Source organism: Psittacula echo, assembly GCF_963264785.1.
Source record: "Psittacula echo genome assembly, chromosome: 6".
NCBI lineage: Eukaryota > Metazoa > Chordata > Aves > Psittaciformes > Psittacidae > Psittacula > Psittacula echo.
The window spans coordinates 5908517-5929961 of NC_137743.1; the positions used below are offsets into that span (position 1 = coordinate 5908517).

A 21445-nucleotide genomic window follows, 5' to 3' on the forward strand; every position below is an offset into this window, starting at 1 on the left:
TGCCGTAGTAGTGAAAAGTGAGTCAGAATTTAGGACGTTATTAATGACAATTAATTTTGTTCTGTTCTGCTGCTCAACAGTTGATACTTAAGGCAAATTTCATTGTAGACTTATTTTCCCAAGCTAAAGTCACTACATAAGTGTTGTCCATACTACATTGAACAGAAAGGATTTTATGGTGTATGTAAGATGTGGCAAAAAGAAGTAAGATACACTGCAGTTAAAACACTTTCATGCTTAGAGTGATGAAAATCCCATTTTCAATTTGTATAAAAAGCATCATTATTGCAAAGCCTAACTTCAACTTTCATCAGAAATGCTATTTTAGATATGAACTAAAAGGTTTATGGGGTTAGAGATGTCCTGAAGCTGGTGCTCCTCTAGGAAGGAGTGTAGAATACATATCCACAAATACTTGAACACAAGGAGAATCCAATGGACTATGACTTTAAGTAGATAACCCATGAATTACACCCAAATGAAAGACCTTTTACATGATACGACTCTTCACTACTGCATACTAAACTTCAGTAGCTCCAACAACTTGGGTTAAAAAAAACCAGTTTCATTTTTTAGCCAAGACAGATTTTCACATGCCAGAGTCTTCAATTTACAAGGGGGATTTGACATCAGCATCCGCTCCTCAGCTGTGAAATTTCTCAGTCAATCAGCAATAAATAGAAAAGGTGCATGTGAACAAGAAACAATAATGCAAACGAAAAGCCTAAATAGTGGCACAAAAATGAGAAAATACATTATTGGTGGCATCCTTAAGTATCTGGACCATAAGACTGTCAGCATAAGAAGTAACTAATTAAGAAGCCAGCATTTGGGCTTTTTTACCTATGGTTAGTCACACATTCAAATAAGAAACAGTCCAATTAACCATGGAGACAGCCTAAGTCTCCTGAATATTCTGCAGGCCCCTACCTTGTTTTTGAAGTAGGATCTTCTCCCATCCACCACTCAACACAAGGCAGAATTTAGTCCCTAAAGAGTGCAGGGAGTGCACATTTGAGAATAACACAGAATATAACAACACTTTAATTGAAAACCCAGGATGTTTCATGGATTTTTGGAATGTTTCGTAAGTAAACCTGTTAAAGGTTCCATTACAGACAGTTACAAAAATCACATACATTGAACTGATTGAACATAACAGTAATTTTAAATAGGAAAATTAGACTGAGCAAACACGATGTTCCAGGAAAGAACTGTGTGGTTTGGGACCTACATTTAATCTTTAAATATATTTATATTTTTATAGTACAGATTGACTCATTTATACATATAAATACAACAGCAGTAAAGAACCAAAAAGATCTGATTTTTAGACTTAAATGGACGAGATTTTTACACATATATAGAACTCTTTCAGCACATTTCTTGATTTGATTTCTGCTAGAATTGAAAGAGTTGGAAAAATTCTTGTATAATTTTATCATGGGCTTCTTTCCCCTCTCATGGAAGTGAAGACAATTTCAACACAAAAATGAACATGAAACAGTTCTTAATCTCACCTCCACCCACATTTAACAATATTTGCTCAAATCACACATACCAGTTATTACAGTGATTCGAGAGAAAAGTGTACTTTCACACAGTAGAATCTCAGTCTGACAGACAACCCAGATCTCCTCAGAAACATGAAATTCTTACTCTTGTGTCATTTCTTCTTTAGGCTGTTTGAGCTCAGTCAGTAATTCTTTACCACTTTCCCCTGCTTTTGAGGCAAAGAGAAGAGCTCCCTGTTTAAAGCCCAGCAGCTTCAAGCTTCTGGCATAATCCGCATATACAGCATGGATCAATTTATGTAAATGAAGCATTAAGGAAAACACAAATTAATGGCTAAATGAAAAAACTCTGTATTTGTTTTTTCTTCTCACTCCTTAGCTTCCCTCAGCTGAAAATGCTGAACATGGCTACCAATTGTGCTAATCCAATATTTTACAGCACAAATAAAGACAAAAGTTGCCTAGAATTCTATTATTGAATGCATATTAGCATTTATCAGGCAATATGCAGAGTGCTATAAACTAAACCAGATACATTTCAGATATCCATAACTACCTACCATAACATCATGTCATAACTTGCAAAAGGAATGAAGAAGGCCATATTACGACTACAAGGTCCTACTATATACTACAAGTGTTAATTAGATCTGGAGTTATCTAAATGACTTATTAGTGGCTTCTTTTATTTACAGGTTGATAGCAGTGATGACTCTATAAAATCCTAGCAGGTATTATTTACACATGCATTATTATTTACTGCATACAATACAAATGTTAGAGCAACTGTTCAGCTTCCAGAACACCAGGTTGGATGTGCAGACTGTAGTGATACTTCAGATACTTTTTAAAATACTTATGACATTTTCAGCTCATCTGATCTTCAATCACTACAATACTTGTAGTGATACAAGTATACAATATTGTAGTGATACAAGTATACAATATTGTAGGATTTCAATCAAACTATGTTGATGTAGGGGTTCAATGAAGGGATTATTTTTCATCTGAGATACAGTGTTTAAAAGATAAATGAACAGATCAGTGGCAGTGTTCGAGGCAAGGCTGGACAGAGTCTTGGGTGACATGGTCTGGTGTGAGACATCCCTGCTCATGGCATGGAATCCCATGCCCATGGTTGGAATCTTAAGGTTCTTCCCAACCCAAACCATTCTACGATTCTATGATTACACTACATAGGCTGCAGTAATAGAATAATTTCAAAGCTTTGCAAAGAACATTTTATCATCCATCCCTTTCTCTCTTATGATTCCTTTTTTCACTTTTAGTTTGTTTTCCAGTGCCATAGGCCTCACAAAGCATCAGGAGGAGGTAACGTCATGGGTTTACGCAAATGATTCCTTTTCATTTCTTTCCTCACACTTCCTTCAAACTACATAACCTGGAAAACAAAAGTAGGAACTCCTATTCCTGTGAAGGTGAATTCATCTAAGCTTGGCTCAAGCATACTCACCATGTATGAGTACAGAGATGCAAAACCAGAATTTCAAAAAAAGGATATTTGTATCATCATTAACTTCAAATGCCCCGTACTTCAGACAAGCTTCAACAAATAAAGCTGCTCTATCAAAGTATCTCATACTGGTAAATGGAAAAAAAAGAGAGAATAATTTGTTAGGACACAAAACAGAAAAGTATTCCAGCGTATTGCATCAAAACACTTGCACACAGGCTTCCTAAAACATTGCACCTAGGTGTGGAGTGGCAAATCTCTTCTGCACAGAGAACTGAACAGGCTTCTGATCATCAGCAAGGTTAAACAGTATCACCATCCAGCCACCGCTATGGCACATGTTCACACTCACAGAATGCACTGTTCTCATTTTCTAATGCTGCTGTACTTTACTCTCTGCACCTTCATGCTTCACAGTCCTTAAGGTTTCACTACATCAGGACAGTGCTGAGTGCCTTCCTCATGTCAGTGAATGCTGCTATGCCGCTCCCAGGCTGTATATGGGAACAGGTTATACTGCTCCCATGTCCTGCACCCGTTAGTCTGGCACTGTCCTCTCCCCAAGTTCTTACATCTCCCCCTCCTCCCTGCACTTAAGGAACTGACTTTAATGCAAAACTGAGAAAGATCAAGTCTCAACTCAAAAATAATCATAGCTACTATAAATTGTTAGTGCTTGGTCAGTTGGGTGCTAGCAAACTTAAAGCCTGCAGTAAATTTAAATGCCAGTATATTTCCTGAAATTGCAACAGAAACATCAGTTCCAGCACACAGAAATGATGCACTGCTGAGTTCATTAAAGAAAAACATGGTAAAATAGAAACAAATGTGAGAAACTGCAGACCCCCTTCCACCCCACATTATAAATGCTCAAATAACAACTTTGGCTGAGAGAAAACACAGCATGCACTGTTTCATCTTTACCTGTGCAGCATCTCTGCAACTTTTGTAAAGCATCCAAGTGACAAGAGGACAAGAATGGCTTTGGACTTCTGGTTGACTTGTGGAGAGCAAAGATGATCTACCCAGCGCTTTAACACATCAGCACACTCCTCTGAGTTCAGACGAACCTTTATAAGATGGGAAAGCCAGTGATGAATTCTCAGCTGCTAACTAAAGAGAACATTCTGCTTCTGTTTCAGTTTTTTCAGTGAAACACTTTGGGCGGAAGTAAAAGCATCTGAAATGAATCAGTTTTATTTTCAAAAGTACACTTATCCCTTGAATTCATCTAATATAAAGGAAAATTAGAAATATATAGACATAAAAATACTCCACTCAGGTCACTCCACATTTACATGTGATTAACACTATTTTTACCACAAGGCTCTTCTAAAAGCCCAAGCATCAAGAAGCTGGAAATCTTTATCCTTACTGAAGACTTAAGAAAAGTTAAGTATGTTTTGCCCATCAGAGCAGGATTCACTCATTTACAAAATCTGAGCATGACTTTTTCCATACTTTCTGCAGGAAACATAACAGAAACTTTAATTAAGGGGTACAGAGAGATCACACTTACTGACTCCTGTCCATTTTAATTTGGAGAATTGATGCTGTTTCTAGGTACTTTTACTGTAATAATGTCTGCATAGCAAAACAGAAATTGATGCAAATTTATGTGGTTGGTGCTAACTTTAAAGTCAGCACACAGGCTAGCTGGAGCTCAGCATGTCACTGCCAAACTACTTATTCACTTCCAGGAATGGGGATTTTTCGTACTTCATTAGGAACTCTGTACTGCTGCAGCTGTACGCAACTTCATAAACCACTGCTCAAAAATGAGAAAATTAAGTATTCCAACCATTATTAGGCCCCAATCTTGTCATTTGGACAACCAAGGCGGACTTCTGTAGTCAAAAGGCTGAAGAAGAACCTGCCAACACTTACTGAATGGACTGGCTTTTTATAGCTTAACACATGGCAAGAACTGATGATGATATTTCAAATTGGTTTTTAGGCTTCTATCTTTGGAGAATTTCAGCATTTTCATCAGCCTTCACACCTATATATACTAAGTAGGTCATTTCTGTTGGCAAACTGAAAATGGGGAAATTGCAGACCTTTGCAAGCCACGCTGCACGATTCCATTCGCCGTAAGTTTGCAAGTAACGACAGGCATCAGCAGCCTTATCAATAAGACACAGTAGCTGTACACCCTCTGGAAAATAAAAAGCACACTATATAATAAGATAAAGGGGAGAAAGAGTTGCAATATAAGTGTGAGCAGATCATTCCTCCCCGGAAAATGATCACTATATCCTTCTTAGCATATGAAGATGTTGAAACCCCCTAATTTCTCCCATCTGGCTCTCCATATAAGCTGGCTGTCAGTTATTGTACCTTTTTTCTGGGCTACAGGGCTTAGAAAGACCTCACAAATCTCTCATTTATCTTTGTCCTAAATACAAATGACAAAGGGTTCACGACTTCTCATTATAAAGAAATAATGGTGTTTGTAAATCTTGTAAACAGATTTCACAACTAATCCTTTATTTTAATGTTGTCCATAGTGTAATTATTAACAGTGAACTGTTACTTATCCACAGAGTACTTTTTCCAGGCAAGTACAGACAATTGTACTTTCTCTGCATGTCTTTGAGTATTTCAGTCAATCACCATATGGTGAACATCTCTTCCATTAAGCAAAATTAACCTGTATGTGTAAGCAGACACACTTTTTGAACCAAGTTCTGAACTGGAAAGGAGACTAAGTCCATATTTAAACTTCAGTAATAAACCAATTTTCAATTAATGCTTTAATTAGGAAAATGTAAAAATACATGGTTCTATGTGCTTGGCCTCTTTTTGTGCAAACAACTGCTAAGAGAATTACTCCAAGAATATGCTTTCCAATGAAAATTAATCAAAACAATTTGAACTTTACAACTAAGTTAGTGATTATTTTTGTGTTACTACTCTAGGTAGTGCATACTATTACATATGCAACGTATCAGATCTATTACAACAGAACTTTCTTCTCTTCCATCTCCATTAGCAGCCTTAATGATCAGAATTACTAGTTTATAAGCAAATGGAAAATTAAGTTGTCTTTTACCTGCGAGCTTTCCATTGGCTATCATGTTGGTTGCTACCAGTTTAATGGTACTTTGAGATGGACCTGATGAGGTGACAGTTGTGACCAAGCAAGCTTTGAGTGAATCGCAGTAATAATGTGCATTCTCTGAACTTGTTTCTAACAGCAGTTGCACTGCTCTGTCAGTCTGGCAAGAGAAACAAAAATGTAACTTTGACCACAACATATTTACTTTTGGTGAAAGACTTAATATTTTTACCCTTTTAAAGACATGGAACAAATACCAATGAAAGTTATTCTAAATTAGAGGGCAAAAATATCTACCAGAATAGTAATAATTAGGATTCTATTTCAATTAAACATATGCAGTAGGATAACATTTAAAACCCCATCATGAATATCATGTTTAATCACAGACCAACATTTCTAGAAGAGAATATTTATTTCCTTGCTTACATATACTTTTGCAGAGTTATAAAAAGAGGAGAAGCATTTAAAATAGACAAGAGAAGAAATAAAATCGTAAAGATGCAGAAACTGGCCAGGATCTCAAGGACTGATTCAATTCCTGCTATTTTAAAACAAAGGTAGAATTCGTCCATTTAAAATGTTAGCCACAGCTAACATACAGCTGAGCACCTAATCAGTGGGGCTCATTACACTGCCTGCAGACACCTGTCCCCAAATGGAATGAATCACTACAGGCATGTCACCGCTGCCTGTTCCTAAAATGAGGTGCCTAACTTCTAGAGAGGACAATTTGGTGAGGTCAATCGAACTGAAGGCTTAGATAATTACAGAAATAATGACAAGCCACATTAAATACGTATTAAAATCCAGTGATTGAATAAGCTGGCATTTTAGAAGTTCAAGAAATTGGCATTTCAAACTTACTATCTACAGACTAAGTATTTCTGGCATCTTTTACTGGTAACACGTGTTGACATGCTCGAATGCAAAGTGACACAGAAATCAATTAAGTTCAAGCCAGTAATACCAAAGCTATTTTTGGAAATGGATGCAGCACACCTGCACTTGCAGGGCATAGCTCATGAGCTATACTGTACAGGGTGTCAGTAAGCAGCTCTGTACAGCGTCTCACTGCTCAGTACATATCTGCCAAAAGCTTAGGTTTATCCTTTGTTACCTAAAAGGACTTTTATTAGGGTTCCCATGAAAATGAAATAGTCTGAAGCAGGTAACAACAAATATTACTATATATTGTGTCACTAGAAACAGTCTGCAACGCAGTAACGTATTAAGGCAGCAAAAAATGTGCACTGGGTGAATAAAAGTATGAAACAGTACATATGAATTAGACAAAGCTTTACTTGAACAGGGCAAGTACATAAAATGGACAGAGAAGAAGAATAAAAAATTCAAATATTACCCACAAACCTGGCCCAAGAGAAGAAGTTGATCAGCACATTTCCTGGTGTGATCATATGTGGATCTCTTCACTTCCTGGAGATTTACCCTTTCCAGTTGAAATTTCTGCATGAAGAAGGAAAAGTATTTAAAATGTAAGACTACCACAGGAAATAAAAAAGCATTTAGAAGACATGGAAGTATTTTGAGCTTTTGGAACACCCTTTAGTTTTAAATAATAAGGAGTGATTTAACCCAGAGTGGTATGTTACTAATGACAGTGAAATACGTACAGGGAAAAGCTAGTAAGATTTCAATGCTGAGCATTTATCGTGCTGATGACATTCTTATTACATATATTTTCTAATTCCTCAAAATACCTGGAAGTAGTGATTTTCACATAGTATGTCATAGCATATATCCAACGGATTAACCAATTGTTCTTGAAGGATAGCTGTGTCTATTTGTTTTGCTGGCTTTTCTTGGGATAAGCTGTGCAGATAGTGGGCAGCAACAGTCCAGAAATGCAGCTCAGATTCATCCCCATACAGTCTGACAAGATGCAAATCAGGACATGAAATACTTTAGTGGGTTTTATACGTCACATAAAAATATCATACAGTTAAAATATCTTTCTACAAGGACCATTCATTCTTGTGTACACCACAAGTACTTTGCATTATCAATGGGACAAACTACAAGATAGGATTAAGGAATGACAGTCAGCAAGCTAGGTTAAGTAAGAGGCTGGGCAGAAGATTGTTACAACAGCAATTAAACTCAGTGAATGTTCAACATATAAATATGTGGAAATTGATGTTTTATTAACATTTTACACTTAGCAACTTTCCTGTAGCTGAAAGAGGATATTAGTGATTAAATCTGAAAAACATCCCTGAATACAGACAGACTAAAATAAACTACAGTTTAGGCAGAACAACAGAGAACAAACACATCTGAAGTAAAAACCAGGCCTTCCCCTGTTTGCAAACATTCTATTATGTGTTGTGAAGTTCTCAATCACATTTTTGGGCATTGTAAACCTAAATGCAATGTAGCCAGGAGAATCACATTTGTGCAAGTACTGCCAAGACACAAGGAAGTTTTCTGCATGCAGCAAGTGAAACAAAACTGCTTCAGTAAGGTAACATTGCCATTCTCAGCCCTGAAAACACTCTTAATACAGGGATAAGCGGTTTAGGAATTAGATTAGTTAAAAGAGTTAGTTGAGTACTTAAACATCAACACATTTATATACATTAATAGGATCAAGACTTATTAGGAAACATTTGATATAGTTATCTGAGTCTTTACTACCTGGCAACTAGGAGGCATCTTTGCAAGAGAGTAAAATCTGGATCAAGCAAAAGCTTCTTTATGTCACTGCAAAAAAGAGATAAAAAGAAGGCCATGAACAACCTGCAAAACGCTGTGCAAGTTTTTGTTATTGGTTGGTTTTGAAGAGAAATAGGATGTACCACCAATAAATTGAAACAAAAATCAAACCCCAAAATACACAATTTCTTTTCTGAAATGAAAAAATGCATCTATCAAAACCCTACAAAGAAGTACACATAATTTGAACTATAACTGATCTCAAGAGACATGTCACTCAGTTTAAATACAAACAGTGAGTCCATCAGGAACCCATTATTCATGTAATAAAGGGAGCGACCACAAGGGTGTACACAAAGCAATAAATTAGTCTGCAGTGATTCTACAAATTACACAATTAATTCAATTACAAATAATTTCGCAACTCTGCAGTGCCACAGTCCAAGAGATCCATGTACATGAACTCAGGTTTTCTACATGTTTCAGGTTGAATAAAAATATGCCAAGTTATCTTTTGCATCCTACTAAATAAAGGAATATAGGAAAATGGAAAACCTTCTGTTTATTTTCTTTAAATATCATAGAAACATAGAATCACAGAACGGTTTGTGTTGGAAGGGACCTTAAAGCTCACCCAGTTCCAACCCCCTGCCATGGGCAGGGACACCTTCCACTAGAGCAGGTTGCTGAAAGCCACATTCAAGCCAAACATTTCATAGTTTAAATGGAATGTCAAAATCTGTTTTCCGTGTAAGCAGAACAATTTGCAAAAACATTACTCTGGAAGTATATCTCCAATAAAGGATTTTTACAATTGTTTGTCTTTTCTTCCTCAGAGCTTAAATATTGTAACAAACCTTGGCGTATATAAGCAGCAGTGTCCAATGAAGTCTGGACCAATATCAAAGAACCAAACATCACTGAGAAGTACTGCCATAGAATTATGAATGCTCAGTGGTCAGTTACAAACTATACACTAATCCTAATCAGTGCCTTTAAAACTCTTCTTATCAGCCACTACTATGGTAAGTCCATGTTAAAAATTCAATATTGATTTCCATCACACTTTACACATAATTCAGAACAATACATTTTGAGCGTGGAGTCAGTATTTAACAAACTATTTTGAGACAGTTTGCTTATTTTTTAAAAATATATTGTTCAGATTGTATTATGGTGTATTTTTAATTAGAAAAAAAAAGAAATAAAAAATTAATAACCTTAATAAAATTAATAAAGCACCACCTTGAAGAACGACATAAAAATAAAACTTAACTGTGTTTAAAATAAAAGCTGTCATTACAAAAGCTTATCTTTGGAGAGGCAAAAAGCATTTCTTCTACATTAAGTTGTTAACTGCCACAAATGGGGTTAACTGTTAACCCCACAAGGGTTTTGCCTTCCCTGAATTCCCTAGCTTACTCAAATATTAATAAGGAAAATTCTTACTTGGACAACGAATTCAACTGCTCTTGAAGGAGGTTTTTAATATTTTCATTCTCTGGGTAATCACTGGGTATAAAAGAAAAAAAAGAAGTAAACAGGTTTCCTATATTACCAAAAACAACAGAATTATCTGAAATTAAAGAGTATTACTGGGATTAGAAAAACACAAGCACATATACGGAAATAACCTTTCATATTCTTAGGGTAAGCCATTCATTCAAGATTCTTTGTCTAGTTACTAGTTACAAAATAGCAGTGAAAACTTGGTTTGCTTTCTCTCAACGTCAGTGCCACCGATCTTTCATTCATCACTTTTATTCATGAACCTTGAATTTTATGAAAATACCAATGCCGAATCCATTGATATGTGACCACCAACAGTATACAAACCATAAAGGATACAAAAAGGTGCTCCAGCTATGATGTGAAGCACAGCTCCCTAAAAGCAAAGCCGGGCCTACACAAAAATCTTGCCAGCACCTTAGAGAGCAATTTTCAATAGCCAAGTTCTACTGAAAGTCAGAATAAACAGAACACTTCACCTTAAAGCTCTTTCTTTTAATTATTTTTAATAATAAATACTGAAACTATTATTTTCTTGACTGTCTCAAAGAGTGAGGAAACTTGTATGTCTAACAGTTACTTGCACAGAAAGACTAACAAAACATGTAGGATTAGAAACAACAGTAACATTTCACATATAGATACATATTTCTTCTTACGTGTTTATAATATCTAGAGAATATTTCTCATTCCATGGCTGATGCAACAAGAAAGCTTTTAAAGCTAATGAAGCCCTAGGAACAAGCAGATAGGGGCACCAAGCAGGTTCTGAAATAAAAGGAAAAGATTCATTGTTGAGCAGCTAAGGTGCAATAACACTGTGTTCAGTAACCATAAAATGTTCCACCTTGTTTTCAAGCACCAGAAGAAACTCATAAATCACAGTCTTTTCATATACACAGCATGGCTTACTAGACATAAAAGATTATCTTTACATACAAGCAAAAACATTTCATTGAAGGTAGAGGGTTATCAGCCATGCTCAAATGAGAGTTTCAGGACATTCCATATTAAGCTTAGCCAGTTTCCTGGAATACATTAAGTAGAGCTGTATACAATGATTATTGCTACTACAAGGACATGCTGGAGAGTAAGTACAGCTATACCAAAATCTACCACAATGCATGTTCTAGTTTTAATTTACAATTGTAGTTTCTACAGCATTATACAAGGATTAATACCCACCATCTGATAAGAACGGTGTGAAGTTCAATACATGTCTATATTAGTAAAGAAATAACATGAAAATTATAGCACTAACTGTGCTATATAGTTGTATGCTAATCATACAACTCTAAGGCAGTAAGTCTGTATTCAGTACAAGGTTTGGATGATAAGCACAGTAAACATTACCCACTAACTTAGGAGAAAAACAAGTATCAACCAGCTACATTATTAAATATTCAGCAATTCCCTGTACTTCGTATGCACTGAATGATATAGGAAACTTTTCATTGTGATTTTGTAATTAACAGGTTATCATGGTGTAGAGGCAGAAAGACAGCTAAATCACAGGCAGCCTTAAACCCTGGCATATCCCAATTTCAGTCTGCTTGGGTTTAGAACATTAATTTTTATAGCTTAATATTGCAGAATTCATTTGATAGTAAAAATAGCTGTGATAAACTATGTGTTTCTTCAAACATCCCTACCGCAGCCCCACACACTGTAATTTTATTACATATGTCTTTATTACATATGTCTTATGTTAGGGAAATTGTACAAGTGAAGGTAGGATTGACCAAAAAAAACCAAAATAAAGGCAGTTGTTTGGAACATCAGTAATAAAAAATGTAGCTTAGCTAGCAATTTAAATAGTTCAATATTTAAATTCCCTTCTTAAAGATACAGCCAAAAAAGTCAAACAGCACCAATATGGCTATTTTAGAGTTCAGTGGGAAAATCTACTTTGAAAAGTAACAGATCAGTCTACAAACTGCCTTTGATCTCTGGGAATATCCAAAAAGACATTTTCACACATGAAGAAATCTTTCAAAATCATGTGATGATTTAAGCAATGTTACTGATACTCAGTTGATGTATCCAAGATTTTTAGGTCAACTTGCTAGAAATTTGTACAAAAAACCTCTTATTTTGTTATTCTATATTGCAATTAAGATATTAAAAAGTATAGTTTATTCAGGAGATTAAACCCGCATGAAAAACACACCCATATGACCTAAGCCTAAAAGATTTATCTGCATCTATGAAAAACCTACTATGGGGACACCTAATCCTCTAGAGATGTGACAATTCTCTGTTCTAATAGAAATGGTGAACACTTTTATGGTTCACTTTCAAAGTGAAGTATCTAGCAGTCAACAGCCAGGAAGAAATCAACATACCTATTAAGTCCTGTTCATCCATTCTGAAACACGACGGTTTCATGGACAAGTCTAAAACTCGAATGCACCCATCATCTGATGCCAAGACCACTTTGTCTGAAGTGCACCAGTCCACATCCAGGATTCGGAAATTGACGTTCCTTCCACTCCTTAAACTGCTCACCATTTGTACCTTGAAACGTTAGTTTTCATTTTTAGTAGGTTTTCCATCACACAGCGCAAGACTGTCATACGCCCATAAGGCACATCACAGAATTTGCAGTAAAAGGTGAAGTTAGTCATAAATCATTTTAATGCTGATCTTTTCTGAAGAGTAGGGAAATTCAGAAACCTTACAGTAGGGCATATGGTTGCCCTGAAACAATACTTCCCAACTGATAGCTGAGAAAAGATCCTGTTGAGCACAGCTGCCTTTTGTGGCTTTTGTATCAATCGTGTTTTGTCTGACGTAACATTTCCATAGTAAACTGGTTAAACTCTTCCATTCCAGTCCCTGATCAACATGCATCAAGGCAAAAGTGAGTGTCTCATTAACCAAATCATGCTCTTCACAAACATATACTTTCTTGATAAATAATGAGCTTGTCCAGAAATACATTGTGACATACTATTAATATAACATTATGGGAATAGGACGATTTATTGTCCACAAACAAACTGGAGAAGCAAAAAGTTCCAAACTGCACTTTAACCATAGATCAGTAGTTAGGCATTTTGTAATCCTTCTGTAGCATCACCAAACATTATCATTGTTAATATAAGGAAATACTTATGAAGCCTCTGCTGCACTCAACATTCTGCTCTTTTGTTTCATTCACTCTAGGGCAAAGCATGGAGTTAGAGAGATTAAAAGTCCAACAGCACTAGAGCTCTCTCAGCTATGATAGAATTAGAGAAAAATGTGGAAATATTGGTAACTGGTCATAGGCAAAGATGAAGCTCTCAGGAGAGGATTACATGGAAAATAGTAAAATATTTCTATAGATATTCTGAAAGATTTTTGGCTGAAAATATGAATTAATTATAAATACTTTCATCTAGGAAATTCTTTTCCTTGTCCCAGAAAAAGAGAGGAAACAGCTACAGGAGGAGTATCCTATGCTATCAAAACTCTTTAAATGTGCTTCATGGGGTATCATTCTACTGTGCCTACATAATTCACAGCTGTTGGTTGTATCTGCTGTCCAATTCTGATCATCAGAGAGAGTTTCACATTGTTCAAATTAAGTGTCGAAGGAATTTCGGAGCTCGTGCTCATTGCAAAGGGAACAGAAAAAAACAAATTCCCATTTCATGCTCTCATGCCCCAGACTTACTCTGGGGGACTAAGTTAAAACAGCACAATTATCTTTCCCGCCCCATGGTACTATAATCCCTTGAAAGACCCACGAAGCAAACACAGAAGATATGTGACCATTATCTCAGAATTTCTGAGGAAGAAGCTAGACAATGTTAATTAACAAGTTGCTTCCTGGTATTCCCTACCAAATTAAATCCATGCAATGACAAATCCATACTCTTGACTATGCAGAGAAGTTAAGAAACCTGTAGTAAAAATATTCTTGTCCATAAATTAAATTCTAATATTGAGGATTCCCCTTAAACTTTCAACGTCTACCTCAAAAACATTACAAAAGAATGACAAAAAGTGTCTCAGAGACACTGTCGGCTTTATGTGTGAAAGGAACTTTTCACTGATGACAGCTTAAAAATGCTTTATGGGAGCTAAAAGCCGTACAAATCTACTACACAATTGCCAGCAAGAAATCAGGACTAATTAAAACTTAACCACTGACTTGCCCTGATTTTCAGAAGTAGTATGCGCACTTCGTAAAGAAGCCCACACCAAAAGAACAGACACTCACCTCTTTTGAATCCCATATTTCTGCTCCATCGTTGTACATTGCAAGAAGTTTTTGATTTCCTTTGCCTGGGGCAAAACGGATCTTTTTCACCCAGCTTCGGTGTGTAGGAATCCCCCTAAGAAAAGCAAAGCACAAAAATTAGTATCGATCACCCTATACCTAATATTGTGGGTAGTTAAACCCTTCCCATGAATGCTGCAGAACCTGATATTGTACAGATTGAGGAGAAAAATCTGTCTATACACACACATAAATGACTATCCAAATTATAAAAACTAAAAAGTTAAATGCTTTAAATAGATGTTATAATACTCAATGTTTTATCAGAAGCCATTGCAGATTTAACATAAAATATCTATCTAGCTACTTGAAAAATGCTGATAAAATGCTACTCCAATTGAAAACATAAAAGATGAAATGCAAAGAACTGTATCATAGCAGGCATTTTCTGTAACTGTATTTAAGCATACTTGCATTTTTCCCTTCAAACACTACAGATGACCTCCTACAGTGAAGTCAAAAATGAAGGTGGGGAGAAACATTCTAAGACGCATTATCTCACGTTTATCAGACTTAATTTGCATTCATACCTGGATACTCTAGCTTTTAAATCCCAAAAGTTTAAGTTTCCATCAACATCTCCAAGAACCAGGGTGTCTCCTTTCCAGGCAATACATGTAATGCTACCCATACTTCCCTGAAAATATTGAAGAAGCAGAACAACATCTCATGATTAATGGAGCCAAAGACAGGAACAAACATTTCTTTTTTTAAATATTTTATGATATGACAGACCAAATTCTATCAGTTAAAACAGGAGCAATTCTATCAAATATAAGCATTTATCACATCACTCATATTCGCTTCAGAAGACATTTCCTTGTAAGAAATTCTGGATTTAAAGCAACGGAAATCAGTTCTTTATCTCTTGTTGCAAAGAAAGACCAAAATGACAGACCTCATTTATCACAATACTAGCATATAGTAAAAAAGAAAACAAAAAGAAAAGAATTCCTATTTATAAGTTCAATTTATCAAAGCCTTCAAAAACAACTGAAAGAAAGACTGTTCTTCAGAATAACTAAGAAAAGAAAAGCCAGCTTAAAATTCAGAAAAGAATGCTCTGGCCCACTCAAGCCCTCATGATGCAATATAAAATCCATTAACAGAACACAGTCATGCTTCAAGAACATCCTCTTTGTTATTCAAGCTTCTGAATATGCTTTATTAAAATTCTTAAAAATATGTTGAGTAATTTATTCAGAAAGCAAGTCAGGGCCTATGAAGATTCTAAATTCTAAAAAATTCATAGAATCATAGAATAGTTAGGGTTGGAAAGGACCTTAAGATCATCCAGTTCCAACCCCCCTGCCATGGGCAGGGACACTTCACACTAAACCATGGCACCCAAGGCTCTATCCAACCTGGCCATGAACGTTGCCAGGGACGGAGCATCTACAACTTACTGGGCAACCCATTCCAGTGCCTCACCACCCTTACAGTAAAGAACTTCCTTCTTATATCCAAACTTCCCCTGTTTCAGTTTTAACCCGTTACACCTTGTCCTGTCACTACAGTCCCTAATGAAGAGCCCATCCCCAGCATCCTTATAGGCCCCCTTCAGATACTGGAAGGCTGCTATGAGGTCTCCACGTCTCCACGCAGCCTTCTCTTCTCCAGGCTGAACAGCCCCAACTTTCTCAGCCCATCTTCATACGGGAGGTGCTCAATCAATCAATTCATTGATTTCAACAGTATTTTCAATAGAAAAATTAAGATTGTAAAACCAGAATTGATATGGCTTTTGAAGTTGGAATGTTAATTACATATTTCAAACCACTGCATTAATGCCCACTTGTCACTACAAGGCACATTCCTGATTTTTTTTCTGGCAATAACAGATAAGAAAAAGAAATTAAAACATCAACAATATAGGAAATTTGAACTCACATCAGGAGGAATTCTTGCACTGTCTTTTACTGAGTTTCCTTCTACTGTGAGATGATAAACCTGCCAATCGGCACCTGTAAACACAAAGTGCTCTCTGGCAGAAATGTTCTGGCTCAGCTCTGATTTACTTTCGGCTTCCTGTAATAAGCTTTAAAGAGAACACCATGAGACACAAGTATTTCTTTCTTGAAATTAGAATTGCAAAGCAAATTCTCCGTAACTAATGCACAGAGGCAGCACAAAAATGAATGTATCCTTCAAAACAATTTATCCAGGAGCAACAGCTGACTCATTTATACACTTGTGGAAACTTTCATGGGCAACTTTTCACGGTTTTACTTCAAGCATCAGGTAACTTCTGGACTGCTGCACCTGAAAAACAGGTACTCTATTTCTCTCATCCAGCAATACATCAAAGTTCCATATCTAAAAGCTAAAAGGAGGCCCATTAAGTTGCTCTGTGGTATGCACTTGAGAATCAGTTCCAAAACATTTTGTTCTGTAGAACAATGGCACATGGTGGAAAAACAACTGATGCAGAATATCATATTAGAATGAGAAATACCTGATCACAGAAGATTCTACGCTGCTAACTTCAGTATCTGATGCAACCGTCTGCCGGGCCATGGCCTCACGGGCTGCTAACTGCTTCTTCCTCAGGCTTTTTAAGTTGTGAGAAGGTGACCACTCCTGTGAAAAAAAGAATGGGAAAGACAAATGTTTACTCCCTGAATTTACTGGGGATTTTTCTGTTAATTTTAATGATTTCAGTGAAGACTGTCTTTCTGTAATCTCTCCCTCCATCACCCAAAGGAGCAGACTTGATTTTTACACAGTACCTGTTTTTTTCTTCCCTCTTATTTGATACAGATGAAAACGGAAGGATGAAAGCACTTATCTGTATGCTACAGATACAATAACATTTTGCTGCAAAGTTGTTCAAAGGTTTGGATACTATCTCAACATATTATATTTAACAGACAGTACGTAACAGATTTCATTCCTTACCAAAGCGGTCGCTATAGGGAAGTTTTTAGACATTTCTCTGAGCAGAGTGCACGTTCTGACATCCCAGATCTCCAGTGGTTTGTCTTTAAACACCACAGCTAGATACTGCCTAAAACAGGTAAGAATTTATTACATCAATATTAATCATTCCATATTAATTTGAGCATTTCACTTCACATGTGTTGTTCATAGCACCACTGCGGAAACCCTCTAAAACTAAGGAAACAGAGTGGCTGAAATCCCACTCTGAAGATTGTAATTTCATTGTGTTGCTGAGGTGCAAAAGAGTGTCTGAAGATGAGTCCTCTTTCAAAGCTAGAAGAATTAGAAATTTCTGTCATGTGGTGCTGCTCAATTCCTGTAAAGGAGACCAGAGAATTCATTCAGAGAAAGCAGCAGCTCCTCTAATTTAGCCATAGTCAGCCGAGTTGATGACTGCACAAGATATCAGAAAGACATACTAAGACTGTAGGTTGGATAGATTTTTAATCTGATCCAGACACATGCCATTTCTCTAATCCAGTGATAAATGAATATAAAATCCTCTTGCACTAAACTACTTGACAGTTATGGCTTCAGACCTTTCATCTGTGGAGCTAGATGAGTACACCACTTTCAATCTACCACTTTTCACATTTAACTTGAGAATACAGAGAGGCTCTGTAGCTATATGTACCCTTCATAACTGCATTAGTGTCTATTGAAATGAACTATCCTTTCTTGTTCTCACTTAACATTCTAGTCCCTTCAACTAAGCCCACAGCAGTTCTTAATTTCTAACGCATTAATAAGACCATTTTATGGTTGAAATCCAGTTCTGGTTCACACACATACTGCCAAAAATATTCCTATGCAAGCTCAAGAGAACATTATTTTTTTCCCTACACTGTAAAGAAAAAAGCACTTACTCTTCAAATTTAGATAGTGCCGTATTAAACTCGACACTTTTAATTTCATTTACACAGGAAAGCAATCTCACAGAGTACTACTGTCATTACTTTTGATGTAATAAAGACCAGCGTCCCCTGTTACAGGCCTTATCTGAAACATAAGCAGGATTTGATGCAAACAATGTGGTCATTTATCAGCTGACTCCTCAAACAACAATACCTCGCATCTGGTTTTCCAGTAGACAATTATTATAAAGGTGTGAAATATGTAGTTAGAAAAATTGATGAATACAGAAAAAATCATCCCACCTTTAATGCCAGTCTTCTAGTTTTAAGCATGCCTTAAGTTATAGAAAATGGAATTCAGTTATAACAATCATAATTGACAAAAACTGTTCAGCACTTTTATTCTTCCTAATATTAACAAAAGGTCTGTTCAGTGAACCCAATTCTTAAAAACCCTAAAATATTAATGACTGATCTTGCAGTGTGCTTGGATCCTGAAGTGAGAGTCAATCACACAAACATTACAGCTTTTGCACTTTGAACTAATATTCTAAGGTATTTTTCTCTTTATGCTTTTCACATTTTTCTGTGCTCTCTGGAGTGCTTTTTTCCTGGAATTTCTATTATGTCTATTAAGTCGTGAGGATCTTCATGCAGTAAAGTAAAATCTATAAACTTCACAAGGCTAATGTACTTACTTCAAATGAGACACCTTTATCATTTCAATAGCTGGCTCATCATTACCTCGCTCCCCACGAAATGCAATGCTCCTGCCTGGAATGCAAAAATAACATGGGAGAAGACAGAAAGAGTTACTAAACTAGTTTATTAGCTCTTCTGTTTGTAAATAGAAATAGCTTACAAACTAAACAAGAATATCTCCAAGTAAGCTGCTGTATATTACTCTTGTCATTGTTGAACTTTTACTGCATTTTGAAGGACTAAATATCACGTAAACTCTTAACTTACAATCTCACTCACTTCCAGAGCACTGAAACCGATGCATCATCAGCATTACATAAATATATAGAAAGAGTTCAAAGAGTTATTATTTTGCACTCAAAGCCAATGAGATCCACTCCCAAATCCCCAAGGTGGAAATTCATGCAGAGAGTTCAAGTTTTGTAAGAGAAATGAACTCTGCCACAAACTATGTCTGAAAGCATTTCCATGGTGAAGTACTCATTCTACATTCAGCAAAACCATTCTCTCTTTCCAGCAAGAAGAATAAACCCTAAGACATTATAATCTTATCCCCAACAGAATTTTCACCCACCTGTACAATGTGATGCAGAATTAAAGGTGATATACGTATCACTAATATAACTAACTTACAAACACCAGGGTATCACAGCATCTCCTGTGCAAGTTTCATTCACCTTAGCTTTTAAGGAAAAGTCAAGTTTTCAAACTTTAGCCACTTGTGGCTGATCACAGCTGAATTACTTACCTTACACCAACCCTGTGAATACATCTAGTTATCAGCAGTGCTGGTTACAGCTCTCATGTCACAGGCCAGCCTACAGAAAACTTTCCAGCTCTATTTTCTTAGAATCATAGAATAGTTAGGGTTGGAAAGATCATCTAGTTCTAACCTCCGTGCCATGGGCAGGGACACCTCACACTAAACCATGGCACCCAAGGCCTCATCCAACTTGGCCTTGAACACTGCCAAGGACGGAGCATCTACAACTTCCCTGGGCAACCCATTCCAGTGCCTCATCACCCCTACAATAAAGAACTTCTTCCTTATATGCAATGTAAACTTCCCTTGTTTCAGTTTGAGCCCCCTACCCCTTGCCCTATCACTACAGCCCCTAATGAAGAGTCCATCCTCAGCATTCTTATAAGCCCCCTTCAGATACTGGAAGGCTGCTATGAGGTCTCCACGCAGCCTTCTCTTCTCCAGGCTGAACAGCCCCAACTTTCTCAGCCTCTCTCCATACAGGAGGTGCTCCAGTCCCCTGATCATCCTCGCGGCCTCCTCTGGACTTGTTCCAACAGTTCCATGTCCTTTTTATGTTGAGGACACCAGAACTGCACACAATGCTCCAAGTGAGGTCTCACGAGAGCAGAGTAGAGGGGCAGGATCACCTCCTTCAACCTGCTGGTCACGCTCCTCTTCATGCAGCCCAGGATACGGTTGCTTTCTGGGCTGCGAGCGCACACTGCAGCCGGCTCATGTTCATTTTCTCATTGACCAACACCCCCAAGTCCTTCTCCACAGGGCTGCTCTGAATCTCTTCTCTGCCCAACCTGTAGCTGTGCCTGGGATTGCTCCAACTGATCTTCACTAATGATGAAACATTTTAGGAATTTTCTTCTTTATTTGAATTCAGAAACATCAATGAGAATTTTGTCAACATGTTTATGAAGTAAATACAAGTCAGCACAGTTTTCCTAGCCCTCAAATAGAAAGCTGGGCTAAATAGTGATGGAAGAACCAACAATCAAAGAGTTAAGTAGTTATGCCTTTCTGGTAAGCTTTGAAAGAGGAAATGTAACATTTTCTAAGCAAAGCAAAGCATATGTTGCAAAGCATATGCTTAAGATCTCAGATATTCACATTTACTTGAAACTTGGTTGCTGAGGAACTACTGAACCTTTTACCACTCATATTTATAAATGTTTCAATACTGATTTACAAGTTGAGGGAAAAATCAAAATCCCATTTTACATGAGATCAATTTTACAAAGTACAGACCTTTTTTGTTTTGATTTTAAACAACTGAACAAAAGACATTATACAGAAAAAAGTGACAATACTGTCGTGTTAAAAGAACAGTCTCTTTGAGCAGCACCCTGGAAGTGAAGAAACTGGGTCTTTTTTATAAGCTTTAAAAAATTAAAAATTCACTTTATGCTACATAAAGCAATTTAGAATTAGCCCATGTGTTACAAGATTCAGGCATTTCATTAGAAATTAAATGGCTCCAGGTTTTCACATTCAGAAATAATTTAAAATCATTCAATGCTTCCTATTTGGATATAAGGAGGAAGTTCTTTATTGTAAGGGTGGTGAGGCACTGGAATGGGTTGCCCAGGGAAGTCGTGAATGCTCCATCCCTGGCGGTGTTCAAGGCCAGGTTGGACAGAGCCTTGGGTGACATGGTTTAGTGTGAAGTGTCTCTGCCCACAGCAGGGGCA

General features: G+C 36.8%; 1 protein-coding gene across 1 annotated transcript in view; it reads right to left on the reverse strand.

Annotated features, from left to right (window-relative positions):
• Window positions 1–1307: 1307 nt before the first annotated feature.
• WDR11 (WD repeat domain 11) overlaps window positions 1308–21445 on the reverse strand; it is a gene marked incomplete at its 5' end in the record, with an annotated part of 47198 nt that continues 27060 nt past the window's right edge. Inside the window, 17 exon segments of the mRNA XM_080622160.1 lie at window positions 1308–1813; window positions 3037–3116; window positions 3913–4058; window positions 5049–5146; window positions 6044–6209; window positions 7421–7516; window positions 7771–7942; window positions 8708–8773; window positions 10175–10237; window positions 10894–11002; window positions 12580–12751; window positions 14445–14559; window positions 15035–15141; window positions 16395–16542; window positions 16960–17084; window positions 17403–17511; window positions 18997–19067. Of these exon segments, the coding sequence (XP_080478286.1) occupies window positions 1656–1813; window positions 3037–3116; window positions 3913–4058; window positions 5049–5146; window positions 6044–6209; window positions 7421–7516; window positions 7771–7942; window positions 8708–8773; window positions 10175–10237; window positions 10894–11002; window positions 12580–12751; window positions 14445–14559; window positions 15035–15141; window positions 16395–16542; window positions 16960–17084; window positions 17403–17511; window positions 18997–19067 (2001 nt within the window). The 3' untranslated portion in view covers window positions 1308–1655.